At 39.8% G+C, this 26,314-nt stretch overlaps 1 protein-coding gene across 3 annotated transcripts; it reads right to left on the bottom strand.

Annotated features, from left to right (window-relative positions):
* Window positions 1–1,266: 1,266 nt before the first annotated feature.
* On the bottom strand, window positions 1,267–24,520 carry LOC102229902 (choline transporter-like protein 2). Of its 3 annotated transcripts, none has more exons than XM_023349133.1 (22): window positions 16,818–17,024; window positions 13,955–14,003; window positions 13,803–13,876; window positions 13,619–13,703; window positions 13,253–13,337; window positions 13,047–13,160; window positions 12,884–12,944; window positions 11,767–11,890; window positions 11,590–11,673; window positions 10,758–10,870; window positions 10,121–10,252; window positions 9,947–10,046; window positions 8,832–8,924; window positions 7,453–7,537; window positions 7,074–7,336; window positions 6,160–6,254; window positions 5,942–6,045; window positions 4,916–4,989; window positions 4,768–4,838; window positions 4,573–4,661; window positions 4,315–4,399; window positions 1,267–1,978 (listed from the first exon to the last, which is right to left on the bottom strand). In XM_023349133.1, exons 1-22 carry the CDS (start codon window positions 16,849–16,851, stop codon window positions 1,872–1,874), a joined length of 2,121 nt encoding a protein of 706 aa, XP_023204901.1. In that variant the 5' UTR covers window positions 16,852–17,024; the 3' UTR covers window positions 1,267–1,871. The 3 variants fall into 3 exon arrangements, with proteins under 3 accessions (XP_023204901.1, XP_023204900.1, XP_014330353.1); XM_023349132.1 differs by lacking the exons at window positions 1,267–1,978; window positions 16,818–17,024 and adding exons at window positions 2,077–3,871; window positions 24,333–24,520; XM_014474867.2 differs by lacking the exon at window positions 1,267–1,978 and adding an exon at window positions 2,077–3,871 and having other exon boundaries at window positions 16,818–17,028.
* Window positions 24,521–26,314: the final 1,794 nt, after the last annotated feature.

Genomic DNA, 26,314 nt, shown 5'->3' with positions numbered 1-26,314 from the left:
ATCTGGCATTTGGACTTTAGACTCAGGAATTCAAAGACTTGGAAGGAACGCTGACAAACAATAGGTTATAGCACTGAGGAATGTAGACAGACGGTTCCTTATCACTAGAGCACAAGACCCAAATACCTGTTGAAAGTCTCCACATTCATCAGCCTCATGACAAGCACTTCTTGTCATTAGCGGTGTGCTTAGAAAACTACTTCACTAAATGTCAGCAGCTAGCTTCACTGGAGCGGCTCTGAAGCAGCTGACAGCTTTTTGTTCAGCACTCCAAGCTGTTTCAAAGACTTCTTCACTGTTTGGACAATAAAGCAAGATAATTCCTTAAAAATCAACAAGAGAAGAGAAAGTGTGAGTAGAGAAAGGTTTGGTCAAAACTCCAAGCTCAGTTCTCAGCTAGCTCCTCCATTTGGCTGTAGACTACTGCCCCTAGGTGGCACACGCATGGCACTACATATAATGTAGCTCCCAAGGTAGATTTTCTAAATCTTTTATTTGAAAAAACAATTTGGAGTTAAAAGAAAACATGGGAGCTCAAACACTTCATACGACTTTCTTCCAGCCACTCTTTCACAAAGACCAGATATGTCAAAAGCCATCAAGGTTTTTTTATGTTTCAAATATGTCTTTATTGGCCCACGTCTTACCATTTTGGCATTAAAACAGCCTAGTTATGGTTTCTTAATGACTTCACTGTCTTCTCTTTACCTCCTAAAATAGGATTTCTTTACGACTTTTTACAGCTAAGAATTACAACAGAAATGTACAGAAGAATATCTGTACAGTTTATTCTGTACATGCTCTCTACTATGGCGACGATGAACGTCTTCCTGACAATAAATTTGCTCTTACGACACAAAAAAACTTTAGCTGGCTAGCTAAAGTATATTAGCAGCTTGTTATCGCTGACTTGAGGTACAGAAAGCACTGAAGATCTGTACGCGACCAAAACCTTTGCAGAAAAGTCCAGAGAGAAAACAAACAAAAGCAAAGAATATTCTAAAAATTGTCTAAATGGTCTTGCCATGACAAAATTTAAGACTTGTAATTAACGCATTTAAGGCCAAGTTTAAATAAATAAATAAAAGGAAATTAAGACCTTGCCAGGCTTTAATTTTAGGTTGGCGAATTTATGACCAAGGTTGCATGGACACACTGTAAAACTTTGGTGACATTTACTTAATGCAGCACAAACGTACTACTGGCACAGAGACAATATATGGACTGTATGGTTAAAGCCAATGATGCTGAAACAGCTGTGAATGACTCCAGTGACTCTGGGATAGATTTTTTAATATATATATATATATATATAAAACAGTTTTATTTTTAAACAAATACAGCATATGTCCCAAATACAAACCTGTACATTTATATAAACTGTGCTTTTGTATCGAATAAAACCCGTCCCATAATGTAAGTAGAGGAGGCCTCTGTCTGGCAGTGTGATGGCTTTAGTAACGTCAAGTAATAAAATAAGATTACAGATGAAGTTGTAAAAGCACTTTAAACATCAAGAAGTTACCGTGTACCTTCAAATAACATAAAACATGCTCAAGAAAATTTGCATAATTAAAAAATAACTCTTAAAACCACGCAATACAAAAGAAACTGGTTATATATATTAGACTTTAAAAATTCACTTAACTGGAAAACCTTGGAAGCTAGAAAAACACGGACATGATGGTGTGTGATGCAGACAGACGCTCCGACCCATTACGAAGTAAATACATCTGACATAAGAGGACGTCACGCAAATCCTGATGATTCAGGGACTTTGGTTCTTGTCTTCGGCAAAGTGTTCCTCAAAGCCACAGTCTCTTAGTTAACGGACTGGTCTCATATGGAGCAGCACAGTTTGATCAAAGGTTCTACTCCCCTGCTTTGTTCTTGTTCTTCTTATTTAGGATCTTGAGGAGGCTATCGGGCATCAGGTATGGCCTCTCAGAACTCCCATCATTCCTCTCCAGGTCCTCCACTGAAAAAGATTTAGTTAAAAAAAACAACAACAACTAGTCAAGCAGCTGAATCGTTTCAACCAAGCATAAAAGTTCAAAAAGTATGGGCTGGGGGAAGTTTCAGAGACAAAGACTTGTTTGTTTAATAGGAACAAAAGGCATCCAGCTTTAATAGTTCAAACAGAAACATGCAGTCGTAGTCATTCTTCATCACAGTGAACTGTTCATATGGATGAGGAAACTGTTCAACCAACAATATGTTTGGAAGAGTTGTCAAACATCTACAACCTAGAAAATAAAAATCATAAACCTTGCTTCGTCTTGGAAGTGCCAGTAGCTGCGTTTTCATTACAAATCTCAAAACTCTGTCAATATTCTGCTAATGTCATAAACGCCCCAGAAATTTTGTAATTGCAGTGTTTCAGTTAAATAAGAAAAGCAATTAAAATCCTATGTGAATACCTTTGTTCGCATGATAAGTCATTAAAAACATGCCATGCCATGATCCTCCTACCACTTCCTGTCTTGGTGGTTTGCACCAATTAAAACGTCCGGTTGTTGATCATGTGACTTGTGTGACGCAAAGAAAGTGTTTCAACTACAGTTTTGGGAAATAAACCAAAACTGCATTCTAACAAACTTTTCATCGAAAAACAAGAATTTTTCCAAAATTGTCATGTTTGCATGAAGCATCTTTAATTTCAAAGTGTTAAATTGTGTAATTATATGGTCGATGGAACGCAGCTACAGATAGAATAAAATGAAATATGGCTTAGTGTTGAAATAAAGTGCAGGATGTTGTAGTTTTTTGGACATTAGTTTTAAAGCTACCTAATGTTTTACAGTCTTAGTAGAAATGGAGGACCAGAGGCACAACATGGCCGTCAAGTTTCCACTGGTTGCAGAAGCAACCATTTAAAAAGGCAAAAGTGTCAAAATGGCAGCCAGAGTTTCCCACTGGTTTAACTGAGGAGATGAACACAATCCCCAAAGAAGAAAAGTACGCTACTGTGCTACTGCACTTTGAAGAAACGCTTCAAATTTGAATCCCATCCTGTCAGAAATTCTTCACTTCATAGACTTCTGAACATTTTACAAAAGTACTCAAACGATAATGCATTGGCCAAATTTCTCAATGATGAATAAGCAATGGAAACGTCAACTGTTGAGCAGTGAAAACCACTCATGAGGTTTGGTCTAAACAAACCAAGCAAGGAAAATGGTGCTGAATTATTCCTAATTTATTTTTAATGAAAGTTGCAAGTTATTTTTACACGTTTGACCAAAGTAGTAAACTTATTGTTTTTGTCAGTTTCTTTATAATTTATTTTTACATTAGCTGTTACAGTCCTTGCTGCACTGATTGAACAAATTAAAGTTGTGTTTTTACATGTTTGACCAAGCTTGTGAAGCTAGCGGTGTATTAAAGTGAGCTGTACTCGTCCAAAAAATATATATAAATTTTAAGTCAATTCGGCACCATTTTTCTGTATCGGATCAGTATCGGCGGAACTAATCCGATACGGCGATACCTGTATTGGTATAGGACGCGTTACATTTAATCATCACCTTAAGTTTTCTAATATTAATAAAAAGGAAGCTTTTCAACGGCTATTTGTAACTAAATGGTTCCATTTAAGGCAATTTGTCGTCGTATTGTTCATCAATGTTTCTGCTCCTCAAAACGGAGGATCACCACACTTTTTGTTGCCCTTCTAATTCAGCACAAAGTCCTCATCTTTAGAGTTCGTCCTTCTCCTGGGGATTTTTCAGCGCGCCGTCTTCATCCTGAGGCTGCAGTGCAGCAGAGGCACTCTGATCTGCCACCTCGCCCTTCCACAGAATCTCCCGGATAGTTGTTGACATGTAATAAGGCCTCGCAGGTGAGCCGTCATTGCGTTCCAGGTCTTCACCTTGATGTAGGGGTGTACGTGTGTGTGTGTGTGTGGGCGTGTGGGGTTGTGTGTGTGTGTGTGTGTGTTAAAATGGTGGAGCAGAAGATTAGAAGATTGAGAAATAGCAGGATTAAGAGAAATGGGAGTGAGAGAGGGGGAAGAGGAGAGACAAAAACAGAGAAAGAAAGTCAAATGGCAAGCAAAAGCACCCCAAGACATTGCAGATTTTGAAAATGAAAAGTTCATCACCAAGCAGCCACAACTTTCAGGTAATACAGAACAAATTAGCCAAGCTTTTGTATGTTGAAGTCATGCAGAAACGTGGCTGTTGTGCACCATATTAAAAGTATATAAGAATCAGTGAAAGCATCAAATCCAAGAGCAAAGTTGAGAAAGGTTTGATGGAGCCAGTTGCTCAATCTCAGTGACTGAGTGAACAATATAGCACCGTAATTACTTACAGAAACAGAGGAACAGCGTGTCCACACACATGTCGTATACACTGAAGAACCCGTGGGCGATGAGATACGAGCCAATCACCACAGTCTGGACGGGGAAACACGAGCCATGGGCCGTCATTCACAATACAAACACAGCCAAGTTCAAGACAAGGAATGAAATCCGACTCAACAGCAACCTTGACTTGTTCCTGAACAGATTCAACCTTGAACACTGAAAACTGATCAATTAAAAAAAAAAAGAAAAAGAGCGTTGCTCACCAGGATTGGCACCCAGTAATAGTGCAGGTTGGGAGCTGTATTCTCAAAGGCTTTCACTCTTCCAGAGAAGAAAAAGAAGGCAAAGACCCCTAAGAAGAAGAACAGTAAATTCAATAACACTGGTTCCTAGTGGTTCCAAGTTAATGCTGCGGAGACTGATTTTGTGCATCACTTTGAAAAGTAACACTGACTCACCCACAAGCCCAACGATGAGCAGTTTTCCCAAAAACAACAGGAAGTCCGTCACCTTATCTACGACAGCGACCCTGCAGGATTAAACAGGTTATTAAGACAAAAGAAATAAAATAAAACGCTCACACCATGAGATGACGTTTACGATTACCTGAGAAGGTTTCTCATGAGGAGATTGAGAGCATTCATTGCAGAGGCGCAAAAGTTTTTGCCATGGATCGCCACCTAGAGGCCAAACATGCACATAAACAACAGAAGGGGATGGGGGGGGGAGGGGTCTCGATTCAGTAAATGATGCCAGAGCTGTTTGCAACACAAACAACAAATCTTGGCTGGTGAGGAATGTTGAGTCTCAGGTCAGATTTTTTGTGACAAGTCATCAAGATGGAAGAGATTTGCAAACATTTGCTTTTGCTGACGTTGGGTTTAGTTAGAGGTAAATGTTTTACTAGCTTCTTGAATCCTAAAACGGTAATTCCCTGACAATGTTTCGTAAAAAAAAATTACAAAATAATAATAATAAGAATTAGTATCCCAAAACTAATTTAGGGTTACTCAGAAAAGACTTAATATTTTGGTTAGGGATGCACAGAAAAAAAAAATCTAACAATTTTAAGCTTCTGAGTTTAATCCACAAAATGTCATAATGGAACATCATGGATTTCACAGTTACTAACTAAAGCTGGGACTTTAACTTGTTAAGATTGATTAATTACATTGATTTTAACACGCTAACAAAAGAAATATACACAAAAGTCCTGAGCTGGAAACTTTGTATTTGCACGTTTCTGGTAAACCCACAATCTGCAATTAGCTTAATTAAGAATCTTTTTCCACCTCTATTGGTAACATCTCCACTAATCCTATCCATTGACATTTGTGAAATCTTTAATTGCAGAGCTGAGCAACATTGGATGGTCTCTTTCTCACACACAGTGTGACATCGCCTCTGGTCCTAATTAAGGATCAATAGGAGAAAGGCTTCGTAAGGCTCCTGTATAGTTACCGTAAATGATTTTAAAAATATTTTTACAGCACAACAGATCAAAGATTTCCTCTTCATTTTGGAAACAATTTTTTACAATATAACATTTAATAAATAACTGAGGTTTGCATAAAAGGTGGTTAGTGCGCTCTAATATATGACCTTCTACATACATCTTAACCAAACACACACCATAATGTAGGCGTTTCTGTTCAGGAACTTGATGAATTTCTCCAAACACCAGAAGCAGCACTTCAGACAGCACAGCAGGAACTTTGCAAATTTGTTTTGGGCTCCTGTCAATGACAGATTCAAGAGACAAATCTAAACCCAAGCAATTTAGAAACCGTTTGAAGGACATGCCACAGTCTCAGCGATAAACAAACATGGGGCTACGCAGAGAAACACACCTTTCAGCTTGTGGTCCAAATATTCCAGCAGAACTCTGATGATCTGAACGATTGCTAAGATTAGAGAACCAAACGCCAGAGACCCTGTGTGATACCTGGCGGATAAAAAAGGGGCACAAACAGAGGAGGAAAATAAAGCAAATATCAATGCTTAAAAGTAAGGGTGCACCGATTGCAGTTTTCAGGTCAATCAGATTTTAAAAAAAAACCTGACCTGCCGTTTCTAATTTTGGGAGATTTTCTTGTGTCCAAAAAGTCGCTATATGTTACAAAAAAGTTGTCAAGTTGGGGTAACTATTGTTAACTGTGTAGGTGCAGATGTGACCTGGTGGCAGAAGTGGCTAGAGTAGCCAAAACATTGTACTCAAGTAAGAGGAGCACAACTTCAACATGTTTTACCCGAGTAAAAATAAACAACCGTGAAATTACTCAAAAGCAAAAAGGAGTAATCAAGTACTGAGTAACTATGCAAAAGAACTTTTAATATTTCAAAAAATGGCATCAGATGGAACAAAGTATTTTATAGATCAAAAGTAATGAAAAACATTTACAATGGAACAAAATCAGACAAAAGTAAAATTGATCCAAATCGATCCTTACTCGCAGAGCTGAGCAACATTGGATGGTCTTACACAGTTTTATACTGTTTTCCAATGTAAAACAGACTACGTGTCTGTGTCTGGTGAAATTTCGGTTTTTAACAAATTTGTTCTTCATTCAATAAAGTTACTCACAGTGGGTAAAAGAAACAGAAACGTTACTCAAAAGTAGAGATATTTCATAACAAAGTCAAATTGTTTTCAGTTACTGAAGTTCTCTGGTTGGTTTAACATTTAAGCATCGGACGGTTGCCAATTTCCAAAGGTTTCCAAAGGCCCTCTAAAAGGATGAATTAGCTCACAGAGCTGACGTACCTTAGAGATCTCCCCATGGAGGAAAACACCGGGAAGGTGGGGATGTCGCCTGGCTTGGAGTAGGCCCAATAGTAGGAGGCGAAAGCCCCAGCTAAAGACATCTGTCCCAGAGCGGTGACGAAGTTGGCGCACCAGAAGAAGAGGAAGACATTGTAGAACTGCAGGGCAATCAGGTACTTGTGGTAAACCGTTTCTCCGCCGTAGAAGGCAAAATTGCACTCTGACTCCGGGCAGTCTGCTTTCATCTTACTTGTGGAATAGTTCTGAAAAACAGAAGTGGGAGTGACTGCATCCATAGGATCTAGAAGAATTGGCACCAAGCTGCTGGGACAGCTTCTACAATGAAACGAACCGTAGTGAGATTAACTGGAGAACTTACAGCATGATCACAATTTTCTCCAGAGTGCACACAAGCCGACTGATTGACCACTTTGTAGATGGCCTCATTGGAAGTGGACAAGAAGCTGCTCTGTCAAGGTAAATGCAACAATAGACCGAAGCTTACAGCTGGCCTGTTGGGGGATCAGACCTCCAAACACCAGCATTTTAACCTGAAGGATACTTTATGAAACATTAAACCATCAATGGACCAATATTTATGCAGAGTATAATTATTATTTACAAGGATAAAGGAGGTCAGAGGTCATAAATGATCTTCCTGTGGGAATCACCCACAGAGAACAGAACAAAGTCGTTGACTGACGGTAAACTAAGGAAGTGTTAAAAAAAAAAGAAGTTGCATTTCCGTTGACCATATAATTGCCCAAATTGAGATTGAAAAAAATGGCTTAATGGAAAAACAACAACTTTGAAGAACTTGATTTTCAATAGAAGGTTTTGGTGCTAGGATGAGGTGGGTTCTTTTTTTGACCATATTGAAATTGGTTTACTTGGCAAAACTGCAATGGAAGCACTTTTCACATCACAAGAGTCACATGATCAACAACCGGATGTTGCCACTGGCAGAAACCACAAAGAAGCAAACAGGAAGCAGTTGGAGGTTGATGGTGCGGCATGTTTTTTAATGATTCATCGAACGTATCCATTTCTTATTTCATGGAAATTGTGTTTTATCAACATTAGCAGATGCACACATTTGTAATGGAAACGCAGCTTATGTCTACATTATTTTCCTTTTTTCAATACTTTTAGACAGTTATCTTGACGTGGTGCACTTAACATGCTCTGTTTTCAGTATGTTTTTCAGAGGAAGATCCCTCCCACCTCCATGTCCAGTGTAAATAAAGATTAGCTTCTGTGTAAATGTGTTAAGAGGTCAAAAGTTCATTTATTCTTTGTTTTGTTTAGTGCTCTTTGTAAAGTACTTTGGCTGTTGGCTTCTCATAACATAAGTATAACCTTTCTTATCTTTTTTCAAAAATAACTTAGGTAATTATTTTAGGAGGCTGGTGACATAGACTGCTGTAAATAAAATTAAAATAATAACACAGGTAAAAACTGAAATTTTACTTATTGAACAATGCCTGTTGAACTTTTTGTTGAAAGTTTGCTTTTTTCAAATGAAAAAATGTAAGGTCAGGTTATCCAGTGTAGAGTCAAGGCAACAAATCTAAAGCCATTTCTTTGCAAGGCTGCCCTCTGCTGGCTGATCAGGATCATGCGACAGAAGACAAGTGGTTCATTTTTTTGGGGATTACTCCTTACTTTCAGATCCGTGCTGGTTTACTACACCTGTGTGCAACTGTTTATCCCCTAGAGGTCAAAAAGATCAGACAAACAGTACAAAGTGAAGGATACACAGCAGTTACGGCCCAGTAAGCGACGACTATTGCCAGGAGCAAGAAGGTGAACAGCGGGTAAAACATGGAACACATCATGTATCGAATGGCTCTGGAAAAGAAGAAGAGAATTCCAGGTTAGCATGGTCCAGGTTCTGCTGCAGAGGTCTGCCAAGGTTTCAGAAAGTACCAAAGTGTTCCCGTCATGCTGTTCCTATGGTAACGACCAGAACTTTCTCTGGTTATTTCTCAACACTCAAGAACGTTCTCGTGTTCTTGGCAAGAACGCACCCTGCAAGAACAGTTGAAAGTCCGTCCTTGCCGAGTTCACAAGGACGCAGTACGCTAGTTCTCCACTTGGAACAGGGTGAACTTGATTATGTCGGCTAAGATCTTTCTGGGAATTTCAATAAATTGTCCAGTTTAACACAGGAATTATTTTTAATTTTAAAATGGGGGGGGGGGGGGGGGGGGAAGGATTGATTTCACATATGTCAAAAATGGGCAACTAAAAAAAACTTTAATTATAAGTAGAAACACCTTCAAAGTAATGGCCTTGAATTTTTATTATTATAAAAAGCTTAAGTTAATAGTAAATCATTTATCACCTCAAATTACTTTTTCAGACTTTTGTTGCCAGTGAAACTTCAGTCTTGTTTGCCACCTTCTTCAGATTCTATACTTATAAAATATTTGTCTCAACCATCAAATCCTAGATGATGGCCAGATTGAGTCATGCAGTTGACCGACTCCTTCCTTTTTCCCCAGGTTTGCAGAAGATCCACATGCAGGGAAAGTTAAAACAACTATTTCATATTTAATGTTTTACCAAGCGCCATCTGGCCAGAGCTGCTGTCACACAACGAGATGATTATTTTACAATAACTACTAAACACTGATTAATTCATTTTTTCATTATCATAATGAGGTATACTCTCGTAAGATACTAGCATGGAAAGAGAGAAAATATTTTTTATTAAAAAAATAAAAGTTGACATTTGCACCTACTAATGGAAATGTTAGCTGTTTGCAAAGATTTCCAGTCATGGTGTGGAAGCTGAAGGATCAAGATATTAAAAAAATATGTGATGCACGCGCCATCATGTTTTTCAAAGTACCCTGATGAAGTCTTACTTGCTGGCCTCTTTGATGAGAGCAATGGCAATGAGGATCCTCTTCCGCAGGAAGATGAGCAGCAGGATGATGATGACCTCCACGATGGCCAGGATAATCACTAAAACAAGTCAAAGAGTGTGAGCTCATCGAAACCAAACAACAGAGAGCAGGTGGAGGTTTCTAGTCGCTCACTGAAGGCCAGCCATGTTTGTCTGATGTGCAGGTAGACGGTGAAGTCTGTCTGGAGGCCCAGCTCCTGCAGAGTCACGTTAGCGCCCGGCTCGTTCTTCAGGTTGGCATACTCCATGTAGCAGTGGAAGATTCCTAAAGTAGCATATTAATGGAAAACAAGTAGAACAGTGGGAGCAGTAGAAGCTTCCCCAACTGGGATAACTACAGGCTTGGCCGGATTGTGAAGCAAAAACCTCTCAATCGTTTACTGATTTCAGCAGCAGACCACGTCGTACAAATTACCAGGACAGAACAACATCCTACAGCCAGAGGAAGTTTCATCAATATTAATTAGGTTAATTAGAATAAAACTGAAAATATATCACATGCCCCCAAAGAGCTTAACTTTCAGGAATGTTACTCATGTTCTGAGCAACGCTCTAAAAATCAGCCCTGCGGAACGCCACACCGCTCCTTGTTTGGTTCTGCAATACCAATTTCTCTGACAGATTGTACGGTAGTCGCTACGAAACAAAAAGATGCCCCCGCTTCCTGAATCCACTTTGCTCAACTTTTCGAAAATGTACGTCAAACCAGAACCACAGAAAATCTGAATAAAATGGAGGAAAGTGAACAACTGTGCGCTTTTGGCCCTTACCGTATCCTATTACAGCTATCACAGCGATGATGATGATCCAGATCATGACGCCGGCCAGGAAGCGCATGAGGACGATGAACAGCAGACTGAGGAGCATGGCGATGACCAGCCCTCTGCAGAGGAAAGCTCAAACATTAGGCACAGAAACACACACAGTGAATTCAGTTGACAGTTAAAGGGGAAGTATTATATGTTTTCCAGGCACATAGTATAATTTTATAACACAATCAAGTATGTTAGCTTCAGTTGATTTATATAGCATTTTATAATAAAAATGACTTCAAGAAATTTCACTTTGTGGTTTAACTTCTTTAAATTGTGTCTCTGTTTCTTTAAAAACTCCTGCTCTTTCAGAAACTTCACCTTTCAGGAAGTCATCACAACATGGCTCCTCTATTAAACCTTTAGCAACGTTTTTACCAGCGATGCTCTGAGAAGTTGCTCCTCTGAGCTCAGCAGATGTGCAGCTCCTCCAGGCGTTTGACAATTGCTGCTGGCTAGTCTGAAGGAGCCGAGAGGGAGAATCTCAGGGGAGGGCTGCTCTGTGAGGCAGAAGCTCGTAAACGGCACGGCTGAGGAAGTTTATCCTCAAAGGCGGAGCTAAGTCCGCTCAGATGTTCTGCACAGCTGAATGGTTGCCAAGGGAGATTGAAGGATTTCTCAAATATGCATGAAAGAATCAAGGCAAAACTCCGGCTATGTTTTTGATGAGGGAACAACATAACACAATGTAAAGCTCAAAAACATAGATTTTACATAATACTTCCCCCTTATATAAGAAAAAGTAGAAAACAAAAACATAAAGAAACAAGAAGGAGAAATAGTTACTCACATAAGGATCCAGTACCAGGAATGAGTGTAATCCTCAAAGATTTTCATAACCACCTGACGAGCCTCCATGACCACAGTGGCATTCCTAAGAAGAGATTGATTTCCCAACCATGAAACCTGGTTGCCGGCACGTTTTAATAACCGCTTCTGTGGTGTTTCGGATCTGTTGTGTACTCACTTTACTCCATCCACAAGATCTTTAGCATCCCTCATTTTTCCATCTCCATCCTCAAACTTGGTGCTGTTTCCGACAGTTACTACACCTCCTTTTAGGCCCAAATCCGGAAAGCACCTACGGGTGACTAAAGAAAGAAGGAACCACACTGAGGCATATATATATATATATATATATATATATACACTGCTCAAAAAAATAAAGGGAACACTTTAAGTGTGAAATACCTGTTTAAGTGTTCCCTTTATTTTTTTTGAGCAGTGTGTATATATATATATCTGCACAGAGTTTGCATGTTCTCCCTGTGCATGCATGGGTCCTCTCCGGGTTCTCCGGCTTCCACCCACCACACTGAGGCATATATATATATATATATATATATATATATATATATATATATATATATATATATAGATATATATAGATATATGTATCTGCACAGAGTTTGCATGTTCTCCCTGTGCATGCATGGGTTCTCTCCGGGTTCTCCGGCTTCCTCCCACAGTCCAAAAACATGACTGTCAGGTTAATTGGTCTCTCTGAATGGTGTGTGTGTGTGTGTGTGTGTGTGTGTGTGTGCGTGCGTGCGTGCGTGCGTGCGTGCGTGCGTGCGTGCGTGCGTGCGTGCGTGCGTGCGTGCGTGCGTGCGTGCGCGTGCGTGCGTGTGCGTGCGTGCGTGTGTGTGTGTGTGTGTGCATGGTTGTTTGTCCTGTGACAGACTGGCGACCTGTCCAGGGTGACCCCGCCTCTCGCCCGGAACGTTAGCTGTAGATAAGCACCAGCACCTCCTGACCCCACTAGGGACAAGGGTGTAAGAAAATGGATGGATGGATGTATATGCTGCAAATTCCTGTCAAAAAATGAGACATTTTCTGCTTTGCAAGCACTCTGGTGGTTAGATTCCCCTTCTGCAATGATCTTTTATAAAAACAGTCAAGGACTGTAAGGGAGCTAATTTGAGACTAGCAGTCTGATTTGGGGGCCTGAGGTTATCAGGCAATAGGCTTCAGACTGTCTGTTCTAAAACCAGTTTTTTAATATCATTTCTAATATTGCAAACTGAACGCATTCAATTGTATGCATTTAATGCGTCAGCTTCAGGAGTATAAAATCCACTAACATGACTTGCTGGGGATCAGCATAGAGGGGCAGAGACGATCACGAAGAATGTCTGGTAGACTCTGAAATACAGGACCAAACACAGACAAAGGAAGAAAATGTTATTAGATTAATCTGTAGTAATCTAGGGACTAAAACATTTTACAGGGGCCGGTGGGACTCACCATTGAACGCGTCACAGTCTCCTTGCAGAATGTTTTGTAGTAATCAAAGTCTTTGTCGTTGGTATAGGCTTTGGTTAAGGTCATGAACTTGTCTGGACACGTCTCCACACACAGCTAAGGATCAACATTGGAAAAGTTTTGTCAAGCACAGATAGCAGCAAAAGGTCCCTAAAACCACAGGAGACGGAAGATGGCGGAGTTCACACCTGTGTGGTTGGACACTGGAATGAAAGCAGCACCATGGGGCTGGCACACTTCATGATGTTGAAGTAGAACAACTTCCTCTTATTCCTGTGGGGGAAAAGAACATTTTTCTGGTCGACAATAGTTTGTGCAACTTTTTTGGAAAAAGCTTCCAAGGCTGAAAGTTAGTTTGAAGGGTTTCTTTTTCTTATGCCATTCTACAAAGCCTAAACAACAGGGTTTCCCACAGTGTGTTAAAAACATAGCAGGCCACTAGGCTTTACTTACCTCCTGCCCCACCAGGCTAAGCGTAATTAGTTTATTTTAAATATTATTTTTGATACACTACACATAGTTTCATATCTAGATTTGCTTAAGAAGTAACTCACTCGAGTGGAGTCCCGGCCTGTCCGCAGAAGTCGCCTCTACTATCTGTTGGGTAGATCGCCTTCCTTGGATCGCCTTGGGACCAGGCTGGAAGCACAAAGATTCAATGTAAATATTTACAACTTATAATTGGATTTTTTTGTTTTTGTTTTTAATTGGCAAACCAGACTGCGAATACTTCCTTACCAAGTATTCCCACTGCAATATAGCCGAGTATAGCGACAATAAAGAGGATGCAGCAGACGATATCGGTGCAGGATCTGGAGAGGAGAAAACGATGAACGAAAGCTTTCATCAGCGACACAATGAGAAATCCAACCCTGCAGTTCTGGCCTCACCTGTTCTGGATGGGTCCCTTGAAGGAGGGGTCGTGTTTGAAGGGTTCACCTACAGGAAACAAAGACCATCCAGAACTTCAGGGTATTTACTGCAGTGAGGACTGGAAGCATAAACTTAAGAAAGATAACATCCCACCAGATTTATGGAAGGGGGGGGGGAGGAAGAATAAAGAAAAAAGTTACTGGCATCAAGGTCTACTGTGATGGTGTAAATTCCCACCAAATACCTCAGAGATTAATCTCAGACAAAACCACAAAAATGTCAATTTTGTAAATAATTGACACTTGAAGTGAAATATATTTTAAATATTCAAGATAAAAAAACAAAAAAAGACAAAAATAAAGCCAGACACAACCGAAACTATAAATAAAATATATTATCAAGTCTCATCAAAAAAACAAAGTATCAAAATCATCAAGCTCATTTTAACATATGCAATTAGTTTATTAATAGTGACGGACTTGCATACATCACATCACCATATAGTCACCATATACATTCTTTCACTAACCAACGTTAACCAGCTTATTTTAGCAACTGCCTGAATAATTAGTTTAGTGCTTGTCCAGCATTTATTCATGGGCTTTTCAGTAGTTTGGTGGTTCTATATTAACAAGAGCTAAGAATTTAACCAATTTCTGCTTTCATGGGGCTTTAGGCCAACAAACAGGTTGGCCCGTTCGGGTTTCCCACCCTGTGGAACTCCGTATAGATCGGACTGATTTCAGGTCAACACACAGTGACCTGAAATCAGTCCGGAATCAGTCCGAGGAGAGGAACAGTCAGTTCCTCTCCTCCTGCCTTTCTTCTGTCAGCTGATGTTTCCCTCCAAGCGCAACACGCCTGGCAACCTACTGAATTCCTCCCCAGTGACTAAGCCGGAGCAAAACCATGAGAAATCTGCCCCCGTGCTTTACTTTGACTAAACTGGTCATGTTTATGAGGAGTAGTGAGCCAGAACTTATTTTCCATCAAACAATGTATACCAAACTATGTCCCAAAATCAAACACGTGCAAAAATTAGTTACATTTACTTGTATAATTTGGGAGAAAAAATGAATTCTACGAGTCGTTTTACTGCATTATACTTTGAATTTATACTTGAGTAAAACTATATTTTTAAGTATCTACTTACTTCACCTACCTTTGGTTACTTCACTAAATGGTTTTAACACCACACACAGATACACACCTACAGTTTATGCTACAGTGAGACTTCTTGTTTGTACACAACCTTTCTTGCTCTAGTTTTATTTTTCCTTCTCTCGAGCCTGCTGTGGTATTTGGAGGTCAAGTGCAGCTACAGTAACACGGTAGAAGTTCTCACTCTAAACACTTTGCACCTCTGTAACCTGTCTAGCAGGTGTTGATTGGTTACATCATGTTATGAAAATGTTGGATTTGGAGAAGAATGTATTAACCAGGTATTTTGGGCTTTAAAATGGCAGAATTTAATATTTTTGTCTGTCCAACTGCATTATTTTAACAAATTGAATCAGTACTTTCGTGGTCCGGCTGATACAGAAATGACCAACCATTTTGAGCAAATAATACTCCTGTGAAATCTATAACAGATACACCAGAGCATGCTCTCTTTCATTAAATGTTTCGCTTCATTAGGGCACGAACGCTCGTCTGCACTCTGGTGCAAACCAAACGGGAGAAAACGGGAGTCTTGGAGTCTTGGACGGTTCGCTCGCAAGCAGTTACAGTTAGCCTACGGTGGGAGGGCAAAAGGACCAAATTAAAGAGGGAGTGAACCAGAGGAAGGAAGTGGCGCATCATTACTGATATGTACTCAGAATAATCACTACAACAGTATCTGTAAGAGCAGCAAAAGTCATGTCATGTCCCTCTCCCATCTTATTGTGTGCTACTGCACTAATTTAAAGCTGGAAAACAAAAAATACTTAAATGTGAAGCTCATCTTATCTGTATTGTCAAAGGTCTAAAATAAATCAGCTACTGTCCTCTTCTGCTCCACTGAGAGAGAAGGTTGACTGATGGACCCACCCACCAGGTCTGGGAAAACCACAACCAGTGCAGCCCTACTTTTATTTGAATTGCAGCTACACAATACAAGCCATGTTTAGTGTTAAGCGGACGTCAGTCTGACATTTGTGTTTCAGAAGTAAATGTAGAATTCAAAGACTCTTCTTCATAAAAAGTCTGAAGGAAAATGATTTAAAAAAGCAAAACATGGGGCGAGCTGTGGTGGCGCAGCCCACGTTTGGAGGCCTTAGTCCTCGACGCGGACGTCGTGGGTTCGACTCCCGGTCCCGGCGACCTTTGCCGCATGTCTTCCCCCCTCACCTCCCTTCCTGTCTGCCTACTGTAGAAAAAACGCGAGCCACTAGCGCTGCAAAAAACTCTTCAAAGAAAAAAAAAAAAAGCAAAGCATGAAAATGTTGATTATTGACATTATTTCCGTTTCTTGCAATAAATCACTGGTTTAAACTGTGAAGATAAATTCATGAGTTTCTATTGGATGTGTTTATTTGGGGCAAATGCTACTGCAAGCCTCCGACCACTTCCTGTCAAAAAGGGCAACAGTCTCATATTTCATGCGTGCTGCCATTTGAGATCGTCACGTCTGACATGCTGTCAAGTCAAGCTATGAGATGAATGTTAGAAATCCCAGCGGATCATTTCCAGAACGACAAACAGAAGGGGGAAAAAAAAGTCAGGTTTCCATTGGAAACAGATTTAAAGTCCAGCTTGTTGCTCTAACACACCTGAGCATTGAAAAAAGCTGCCAACAGTAGCTGGCTGCCCACAAACACAAACTGAGGCTCAGTCTACTTCACAAACAAACAAAACTCTGATGAACACAGATCAAACGGAGGCTTGAGAAGTCGTTACCGTGTTTTCCATAGCTGTCTTCCTCCTCGGGCATGTTGAAGCTCGCTTTCAGGGCCGAGACGTATAGAAAAAGTTAACTTCTGCTCCTGCCAGTGAATGAACGAGAGAAGCGCAAACGGAGCGCAAAACCAGTCCGACCTGTCTGAATAATCCGCAACACTCCTCCTCTTCTGCTTCTTCTGAAAGCAACTGCTTCCACCTGCCTGCATGTTACCAATCACCACCCTTTTGCCCACAGACCTCATGCTGCGCTGGGAAAATATATAAAAGGAAAAAAAATAAAGCACACCCATAAAAGCATACGAACAGATAGGGACGATGGGAGTGGAGTAAATTTGTGGGACGTGTTCAGGAAGAATGGAAAACTCTGGCGCCAGGTGTTTAGAACTGACTAGTCTTAGGTGTGGGGTTTTGAGGCAATCGCCTGCTGGTTAGCAGGACGTGCTGCGTGGTCGCCCCCTAGTGGAGAACTTCAGACACTGCATTGGAACTCAATGAGGGAAAAATCCAGAGGAAAAAATCCAACTCTATTTGTTTGGGGGGGGGTTTTGTTCGCCGCCTTTAATGGCGACCGGATGTTTTGATCTGCTTCCTCTGTTCTGCATTTAGACCGTGTTAAATCAATCCGTTACTCAAACAACGAAAGCTCTGACGGACCAAAGTGTCGCAAATGTTTTCCTCAGATGTTAAGGGAGAGAAGAAAAGGAGGAGGAAAAAATTTTATGACAGAAAGTTTCCATCTGGCCTGCCCCTGTTTCATGGCCAGCATGACAAGCAGCGCTTCCAATGTTTCTGCCCACAGGCAAAATCTAAACTTCTATAAAGCACTACAATAAAATTAAAGAGGTTGTCTTTCTCCATTTCACTCATACTATTAAATGCAAATGATTCAATTGGAGGTAAACACACACAAGATGAAATCAAAATGCGCAGTAGGTAACAAGGGTGCAAAAAACTTGGGACAGTACGCGTCTGGGTCACAACTTCGACAACCAAAATGGCGGGACTCGTCACTGGTTAGGCATTCGTGCTGCTAAAAAGTACAACTACAACAACAAGAGGTTTTAAATATACAGTACAGGGATTTTTGCTTTCCAACGATGCTTTGCTGTTCAAATGTGTTTTGCTACATGTATTCTCACACGTAGAGTAAGGTGAGACAAAATTTATTTCAATATTTAATAGAATAAAACTGATTTTTTTGTGACAGACACAGCTTGCTTAGTGAACATTGACATATTTCCAAAAATGGCTGATTTTTCATTATGTTTAAAAATTGAATAATCCTTCAAAGGCATCTTTTTTGTATTTAATCAGGTTGTCATTGTCTGATATGAACATTTGAAATATTGTAGCAAGTTTGTTCAAAGTGTGACAAAAATAAAAAAAAAAATAACAAGGCGATTTGTTTCATTGTACATTTTTGGTACAAAAATATGTTTATTTGAGCCTGTCACGGGAACAAATTGTGTTGGACGACAAACTGTCCCAGAAGTCATTGCGACAAATAGTAATGATGTTGTTTCAAGGCCATTTTCAAGTAACATAATGGTAATGGCATAATAATGCAAGAATATTATATTAAATATCCAAAATAAAAATAAAAGAAAAGGCAAATAAAATGAATTATTTAGTCTCTAAACAAAAATGTCCTTCAGAAACAGGTTTAGTTGAGAACAAAGAACCAGACTGAAGACTTTTATCATGCAGTATTTGGTAGAAAGAGAGAGAAAAACAATGAATCATGCAAATGGAAATTATTGAGTTTGTTCTAATTAATTATGTGGTTAAGTGATTTATTGCAACAGGCCTATGTTTACTTGTCACATATTAAAAGAAGAAGAGGGTTAGGATAAACTGAACATACTTTTGAGATCATGTTGTGGTAAAAATGTCTTGAACAGCGAAAGAAATCAGAGATATTAGGAATATTTGACAATATGCTTTGATCCTCATGCACACTGTGCTTGTTGATGTAATAAACTCATATATCTTGGACACGCCTTATCTGACCAGCTACTGCTAACAAACACATTGCTCTCCGTTTCCATTTGTCACTTTGCTATCCTTTCTACATCGTCCACCAACACATTTAACTTGGTCTCTTCAAACCGCCTAAATGAAACAGACCTGATGGCCTCAATTGGCAGTCACGCATATTTGCAACTGACATCTAATTACATAAATAAACAAAGTCATCAACCACTGGAATGTGATCTCATTCCACCCCCACAGATGTAGAGCCGTCGGCGTTTGAGATGCTGATATTCCGGGTTTGGATTGAGTTGCAGCATCAAAACACATCAGAGGACGACGCCGTCACTGGGAAGCTGCAGAGCAACCCGGTCATGGAACTAATCCCACACTCCGATTTCAAAATGCTCCTTTCGTCAGACATGTGGGATGATGTCTAATTAGAGAGCTTCAAAGGCAGAACCGCAACTTTTATGATTGGTGCCAGCATCGAGAAGCTTTAATCTTTCTCCATAGTGTTAGGCTGTTGTCGCCAATGAAATATCCTTAAAAAAAGAAAATTGCTGAAATGGGAAGAAATAACAAAAACAAACATCTACTTTTTGCCCAGATTCGAAAGAAAACGACATTTCATTAGAATAACCTGGACCTAAGGAGTTGATGTTATCTTTAGACACTGAAGCTGATGAGTCCCAACATTCCGTGACTTCCCTCCCCTCATTGTCTTGACTCCTCCCGCCATATTCTGTAATGACGGAAATGTTCAAATCTCTTGTGGTGAGTCATCTCCCAGTCGACAGCAACAGTGTGTTGCAAAAGTATCCGCAACCCCAGGACTTCTTCACATTTTTGTCATTTTACAACCACAAACTCCCACGTGCTGGAGATTCAGTGAACACAGTAAAACACAATGCTGAAGTGAAAATAATAATAATTTTCTAAAAATGCGTGGTGCTTATTTGCATTCAACCTAAAGTTCAGACTAAAGATTGTTGCACATTCCTCTTTGCAAAACAGCTCAGTCAGACTGGATGGATTTTCCAATGGATCCAGGTCTGGACTTTGACTGGTCCATTCTGTCTCATGAAAGCTCTGTGATGTGTGTATCTGTTGGCTGGGAAGTGTGCTGGCTACTATTGCAGTGGCTATGGCTATGCTAGGATTTGTTATCAAGATGGCTCAGTTGGGAAACATTTAACTCCGGGTTACGGTCGCATCCCTCAGTGACAGTCTTTCATTAGGGACAGAGGGCGTGGACTTCTGGATGCGATCCTCGCTTTTCAGTCCAAGTTCAGATCTATTTATGGAGCTATCCTCTAGGGAATTAGGAAAGCGCTCTGCTTTCTCCAAAGTGACACGGCTGACCAAAGTGTCGACACTGCTTCTTTCAGCCATTGTTGACATCCAGATTTACCGCGTCTTGCTTCTTCTGGTGCAGAATCATGACGCATTTACGTAAATGTTGGATAAAATGCCAAGTGAAACCGCAGACACTTTGAAAACAATTGGAGAAGTGTCCAACTTCGTACCATCACATATGGAAGTGGCAGAAATTGGATGTTTTGACTAAGGCCTCTATATGTTGGCTGTGCTTAACCCCTGCGCCACCACAGCACCCCGGCTGTTCCTCACTGTGGCTGTTGTAAATTAATATTTTAGTAATCGAGTAATCTATTGATTATTCTAATGATTAATCGAGTAATCAGATAAAAAAAGGATAAGATAAAACATTGGTAAATCTAACATAACAGCACTGTTACTATTGCATATCAATATCAGTCCAATTTTTTTACATTTGAGCTTCCCTAATAATAACTTTTCTGAAGTTTAGAAAGTTAACCTGTAACAATAATAGCTCACTTTCCAAGTTAACCTGAAGAAAAGTTATACAAGAATATGAAGTTATATTCAATAATAAAGAGACAGGCTCACAAATACTAAAAAAATGTCTATACTCCAGCTTTTCGTTTCTGTATTCATCTTCAGTCAGTTTAATAGATGAACTCTCACTTTGCCCTGACATTTATAGCTTTTGTGTTCATGTTAGTATCAGGATTTGACACCTTCATTCGTCACACACAGAAATACATCTGTCGTGTGCCGTCACGATGCGCTCTGCCACCCATTTGTTGATACCGGGATGATGAGGAGACGCGTAAAGACCGTTACAAAGTCTGTCTTCTATCACGTAAAAACCAAAAGCAGGAAGCAGACTACCTGGGCATTCTGCGCTGTAGTCTCCAATAAAGGTGCAGGGAAAAAAATGCATTCTGTTTAAAAAATCAAATAAAGGGCGTGCCATGGTGCGTAGGGGTTAGCGCGACCCGTATTTGGAGGCCTTGAGTCCTCAACGCGACCGTCGCGGGTTCGACTCCCGGACCCGACGACATTTGCCGCATGTCTTCCCTCCCTCTCCTTCCCCGTTTCCTATCAGCCTACTATCATATAAGGGACACTAGAGCCCACAAAAGACCCCCTGGAGGGGTTAAAAATAAAAAATAAATAAAAATCTCAATTCCTAGTTGTGGGAATTCTGAATAACTTTAAAATGCTCAATTATAAATTTTGCTAAAATACTGCATAATTCATTATGTGTCTACTCAGCTACTGTATACATATGGAATAACACTTTAATATTTTTTATTTACGATTTAGCCCAGGCAGCTATGTCAACCCAATGCTGGTGATTTAAGTTACAGAATTTTATGCACAAAGCTATTCTTGTTTCAATACCAGCTGATTTGATACACTGATACAATCTGACAGAGTCTGGAACCTCGAAGATTTGTTTTAAATAAATCTTTTCATCTCGTCAGTCACATAATTTAAACAAAATCTCTTGACCTTTTGAGTGGGAAAATTGGCTTCTGAATCGAATCGTGGCCCTAAACGTCGAAATCGAATCACTACACAATAAAAGACTCGCATCTCTCCAGCTCTTTTCCTGTTCCACACAGCTGAATCAAATGATTCCACTACGTCTTCAGCATGCCTTCGAGTCTGGCAAAGGCCTGGCAACAAGACAGTACAACTACGGTTTGGAGGCCCCTGATTTGGTGTACAATTATTCGTTAAAGATGGAAGCTGTCTCCAGCCAGCTCTGGGCATGCTGATGATGGGTTTAGGGTTTGCATAAGTTTGGTCACATGCTTTTTTTTAATCTGTGGGTGGCCTATCGAGAACATCAAAGTGGAAGCGTGTGGCTGCAGTAGCAGAGCAGGTTTTCACTGATTGCTAGATGTAACCTCAAGAAATATCAGAAGAAACGAGCTCACAGCAACCTGCAGATGTAGGCCGAAACGACTTCAACGTGCACCACAAAGAGGCACTCGGATCAGGTTTCAAAGCCACTTCTCTAAACATGGCACATAATTACACCTAATCTTTAGCAGGGCATGTCTGCATAGCTGCTCTCAGATCCTCTCATTGAGGTTTCTTCACAAACCAGACCCTGAAATAACTCAGAAAATCCCCCACTGTGCTCCAGAGAGCTTTAGGTTGTTTGCCGTTACCTTCTCTCCGAGTCAGTTTTAGGTTCGAAGATGCATTTCGAAATATTAGCTTGTTTGTTTTTGTGAGTACGCTTCCTCAGGGAAACCGCCGTTACTACAAAAGGGAGCTGCGGAGAGAAGCCACCGCCAATTACTTCCCTCACGCCAACATGCAAACGCATATTCCTTGCTCTGCGTTATGATACTAAACTGGAACTTGCCTTGTTTCTTGCAAGCACTGAGAGAGTGAAAGAGAGAGGGAAACAGAGAGGAAAAAGAGAAAGCAAACTTTCTTGGAGGCTAAGTGAATCAATTAGCCATCATGTGGCAGGCGGAGCGGAAATGGGTGTGTGCAGGCACACAATGGAGGAAAAGAGAATGGATGCCAGCAAATGGAAGGGTTGTGTTTCTCATTTCTGCTTGTCAGTATTCTGCAGGGGAACTGTAGAAAAACGTTATGCTGTACAAATACCTCAAGACCACCTAAAGACTTGCCAAGCTGCGTGTAAACAAACTCGTCTCAGTACCACTTTGCTCTGTTATTTGGACTTCCTAGACCAATAAAAAGTAATAAAGTTTTTATTTTTATTCCACTTACTTTATTTCAATAATCCTCAGAGATCAAACTTGAGTTGTTTGCGAAAAAAAACACTAAAACTAGTTTGTGAAACACGGTGTTGGGAGTATCATACTGTGTTGCATATTTTCAAACGTCGATAGCCGAGTTTCCATTGACCTTAAAATTCCACAAATTGGGATTACAAGAATAATGGAAACACAGCAATTTTGGAAAAAAAAAAAGGCGCATAGTTTTCAACAGACTTTTTGCGATACGATTTCTTTGGCCGTATCGAAATAGATATATTTCGCAAAACTGCACTGGAAGCACTTTTTTTCCACATCACACGAGTCACATGATCAACAACCAGATGTTACCGGAAGACAAACAGAAAGTGGTAAGAGGATGATGGCATGTTTTTTTTTAATAACGCATGAACAAGTTTATTCACAAGTGATTTTAGCTGCATTGTTATTTATTTAACTGAAACGCCGCAATTGTGAAATTGTGTTTTTTCGACACTAGTGGAATTCTTAATGGAAACGCAGCTAGAGATGAAAGAAGCTGATCAGACATGATGGAATGGTAGATGGAAAGGTAATGAAAGAAAACTTATTAGCAGCTGCAGAAAATGTTTACCTTCCAACAAAACAGTGAAACTAAACTTACAAAAGTGTTTAGAACAAAGCATATCCATGTGCTAGACTGGCCAAGTCAAAGCTCAGACCTATATGCAGTTCGTCATCAGGAGCAAGACAGATACTTTCTATCCAGTCTGACGGAGACTGTGTTATTTTGCAAGGAAGAATTTACAGCTGTTTCCGTCTTTAGAAAATATCTGTGAGGGGTATTAAAAGCAAAATGCACGCCACACCTTTAATCTGCTTTATGTTGGTCAGTCACGTTTTATTAGCCTTACAAAAAGTGAACACGTTTAATGGGAATGAATACTTGACCCAGACCAGGGGGCTCGACAGGCGCTATTTTTAACAGCACACATATCATTATTACCAAAAGCTCACTTTGGTATGAAACGAAAACAGAAAGACTGGCAGCCGACTTATTAGCTCTATAGATAGTTTGCCCCTGCTTGCCTTTCATGCCAGTCTGAGGAATGTGGCAGCAACTGGACGAGCACAACTGGGACTGGGACGCTTTCCATCCCAACAATTCAAGAAGTGCTGCCCCAACTTAACGCGAAAGCATCACGCGCAACATCGTCCAAGCCTTACGTTCGTTCATTTATTTATTTACGTACAAAGCACGAGAGATAAAGCAGACCTCACACGAGCCACCAAAGGACAATTATTTGTTTTAGTGTTTAAAGGAGAAAACAGGAGACTGAGAGCTAACGCGTCCAAAACTGCTTCACTACGTCACCGTGAGAAACTGTGTCGTGTGGAGCCAACCAACAACTGGTTAACATGTAACTAATGATAAGGTAACCGGACAAATAAAGCTGTAGCGTGGCCCGGAGCTTTAAACAATTACCATATTTCTTCTTCTCCTCCAGCTCCATGATGACGCGGTGCTTCTTCTGTAGTCCAGCTGCTCACAGGCGAAGACTAGCGCATATTTTCCAGCTCGGACTCCAGGTTATTGCAGCGCTTTCCTCCGTTTGGTTACTTTGTTGAAGTCCGCTCAGAAATCTTCCCAGAGCCATAAACATTTCAGAGGGCTTTCCTACATGCAGTGTGGTGACCAATGACAGCGCAGGACGCTATGATTGACACGGTGGCCAACCAATCACCGACTGAGGCCGGGTTAATGTTTACTACCGTTAAGTGGCTGAAATCTAACTAAGTTACTCAATAAAAACAATTCCATTTTAATCAGCTCTAGTTTATTTCAAGATTGCAGGATCGGTTTGGACATAAATACTGATTTACTGTAAAACATGTGAGACTGGAAAATATTTCAGAACAATAAGAAATGCACATTCATAATTTATCGTAAAAGACTTAACGTTTCCTGTTCTGACTCATGATACAACAGTAAGAAGGCGACCAGGAGGAACTATGACTTCAGCAGAATATAAATAATAATGATTCATTAAAACACTTGATCATCACCTTGCTTTACGGAAAACCAATAAATTCATAATATTCTGACAAATCCATGGAATGCATTTTATTGCGCCTCTATAGTTCTTATCTAAAGGTTGCCCCTTTGTCAATTTTTACCATAGTTTAGAATTTATTTAAAAAAATAATGAAAACCATCAGCCTTCAAGGAAACATGACTTATACTTACTATACTGTGCACTCTGTTTATCTGTGACGACTGTTTTGGTGAATTATGACATAATTATTCACACAATTAAAAACACCTGACTAAAGAAGCATTAGTTATAAATGATTATAGAGAGATAACTTTTAAAATAATTTTAATGAAACCATTGTTAATTAAAATGTTGTGTCATGTTCATTCCACTTTAGAATTATGCACCACTCTGTGTTTCACATAAAATCCCAATAAAAACAAAGTTTGTGATTAAAACTAGGAAAAATATGACAAACTTCAACAAGTTCAAATCCTTTTCCAAGGCTCTAGTTGTACAGTAGCAATCTTGTGTGGCTGATTATTATTTCATAAATGTTTAAACTTTTAGACTCCATGCTCAGTTTACACTGCAAAAACACAAAATCTCACCAAGTATTTTGGCCTAGTTTCCAGCGCAAACATTTCAGTACACTTGAAATAAGACAAAAATAACATAGATGTAACTTTTCAGTAAGATATAGGAGTTTGCTTTGAGTAAATAAGTTCTTAATGTTACTTGTTCCATTGGCAGATTATTTCACTTACAACATGGCAAAAATATCTTGCGAAATGTTAAATTATCTGCCAATAAAACAAGCACTCTTCAAGCAACATTAAGGAGTTATCGACATAAAACAAACTCCTATATGTTGCTAAAAAATTTGCTGTAACTTAGTTTTGTCTTAGTTCAAGTGTACTGCAAAAAAGTCGCAAAAGTCAGCAGAGTGGATATGGGAGGGGATGAATCTGGATTATTTTGTAATTCTGCTGGACAGAGAAAAGAGAGACTTAGAGTAACCTTCACCAGAACTGACTAAACCAGAGTAGCATGCGGATTTAGCTGAGACGATGCAGACCTTATAAAGCAAAATTAGATTTTTGTATGAAAAAAAATATCCGTCATACCTTTACACTTCCCTCACCAATATAAATAGTTAAGAATGAATCTTTGGTTTTGTGTTATTTGGCCAAATTCTGACCCCAGCAAACGATCGGTGCAACATTTATCTAGTGTTGATTATGTTATTGTCTGATTTTGGTGAGTCTGTGTGAACTGTAGCTTCAGTTTCCTGTATAATTATCCAATGATCTGTTTATATTAACAAACCATCTGACAAAATGTCTGAAATAAAGTGCAGTGAATGCATAATAAAATCTGAGAAATGCTTTTTCTTCTGACGCTCGAGCACTATCGAATATGTTTCTATTGG

Source organism: Xiphophorus maculatus, chromosome 16, assembly GCF_002775205.1.
Source record: "Xiphophorus maculatus strain JP 163 A chromosome 16, X_maculatus-5.0-male, whole genome shotgun sequence".
Classification (NCBI taxonomy): Eukaryota; Metazoa; Chordata; class Actinopteri; order Cyprinodontiformes; family Poeciliidae; genus Xiphophorus; species Xiphophorus maculatus.
The sequence above is the reverse complement of the archived record's forward strand: the minus strand, read 5'-3'. Positions and strand labels throughout refer to the sequence as shown.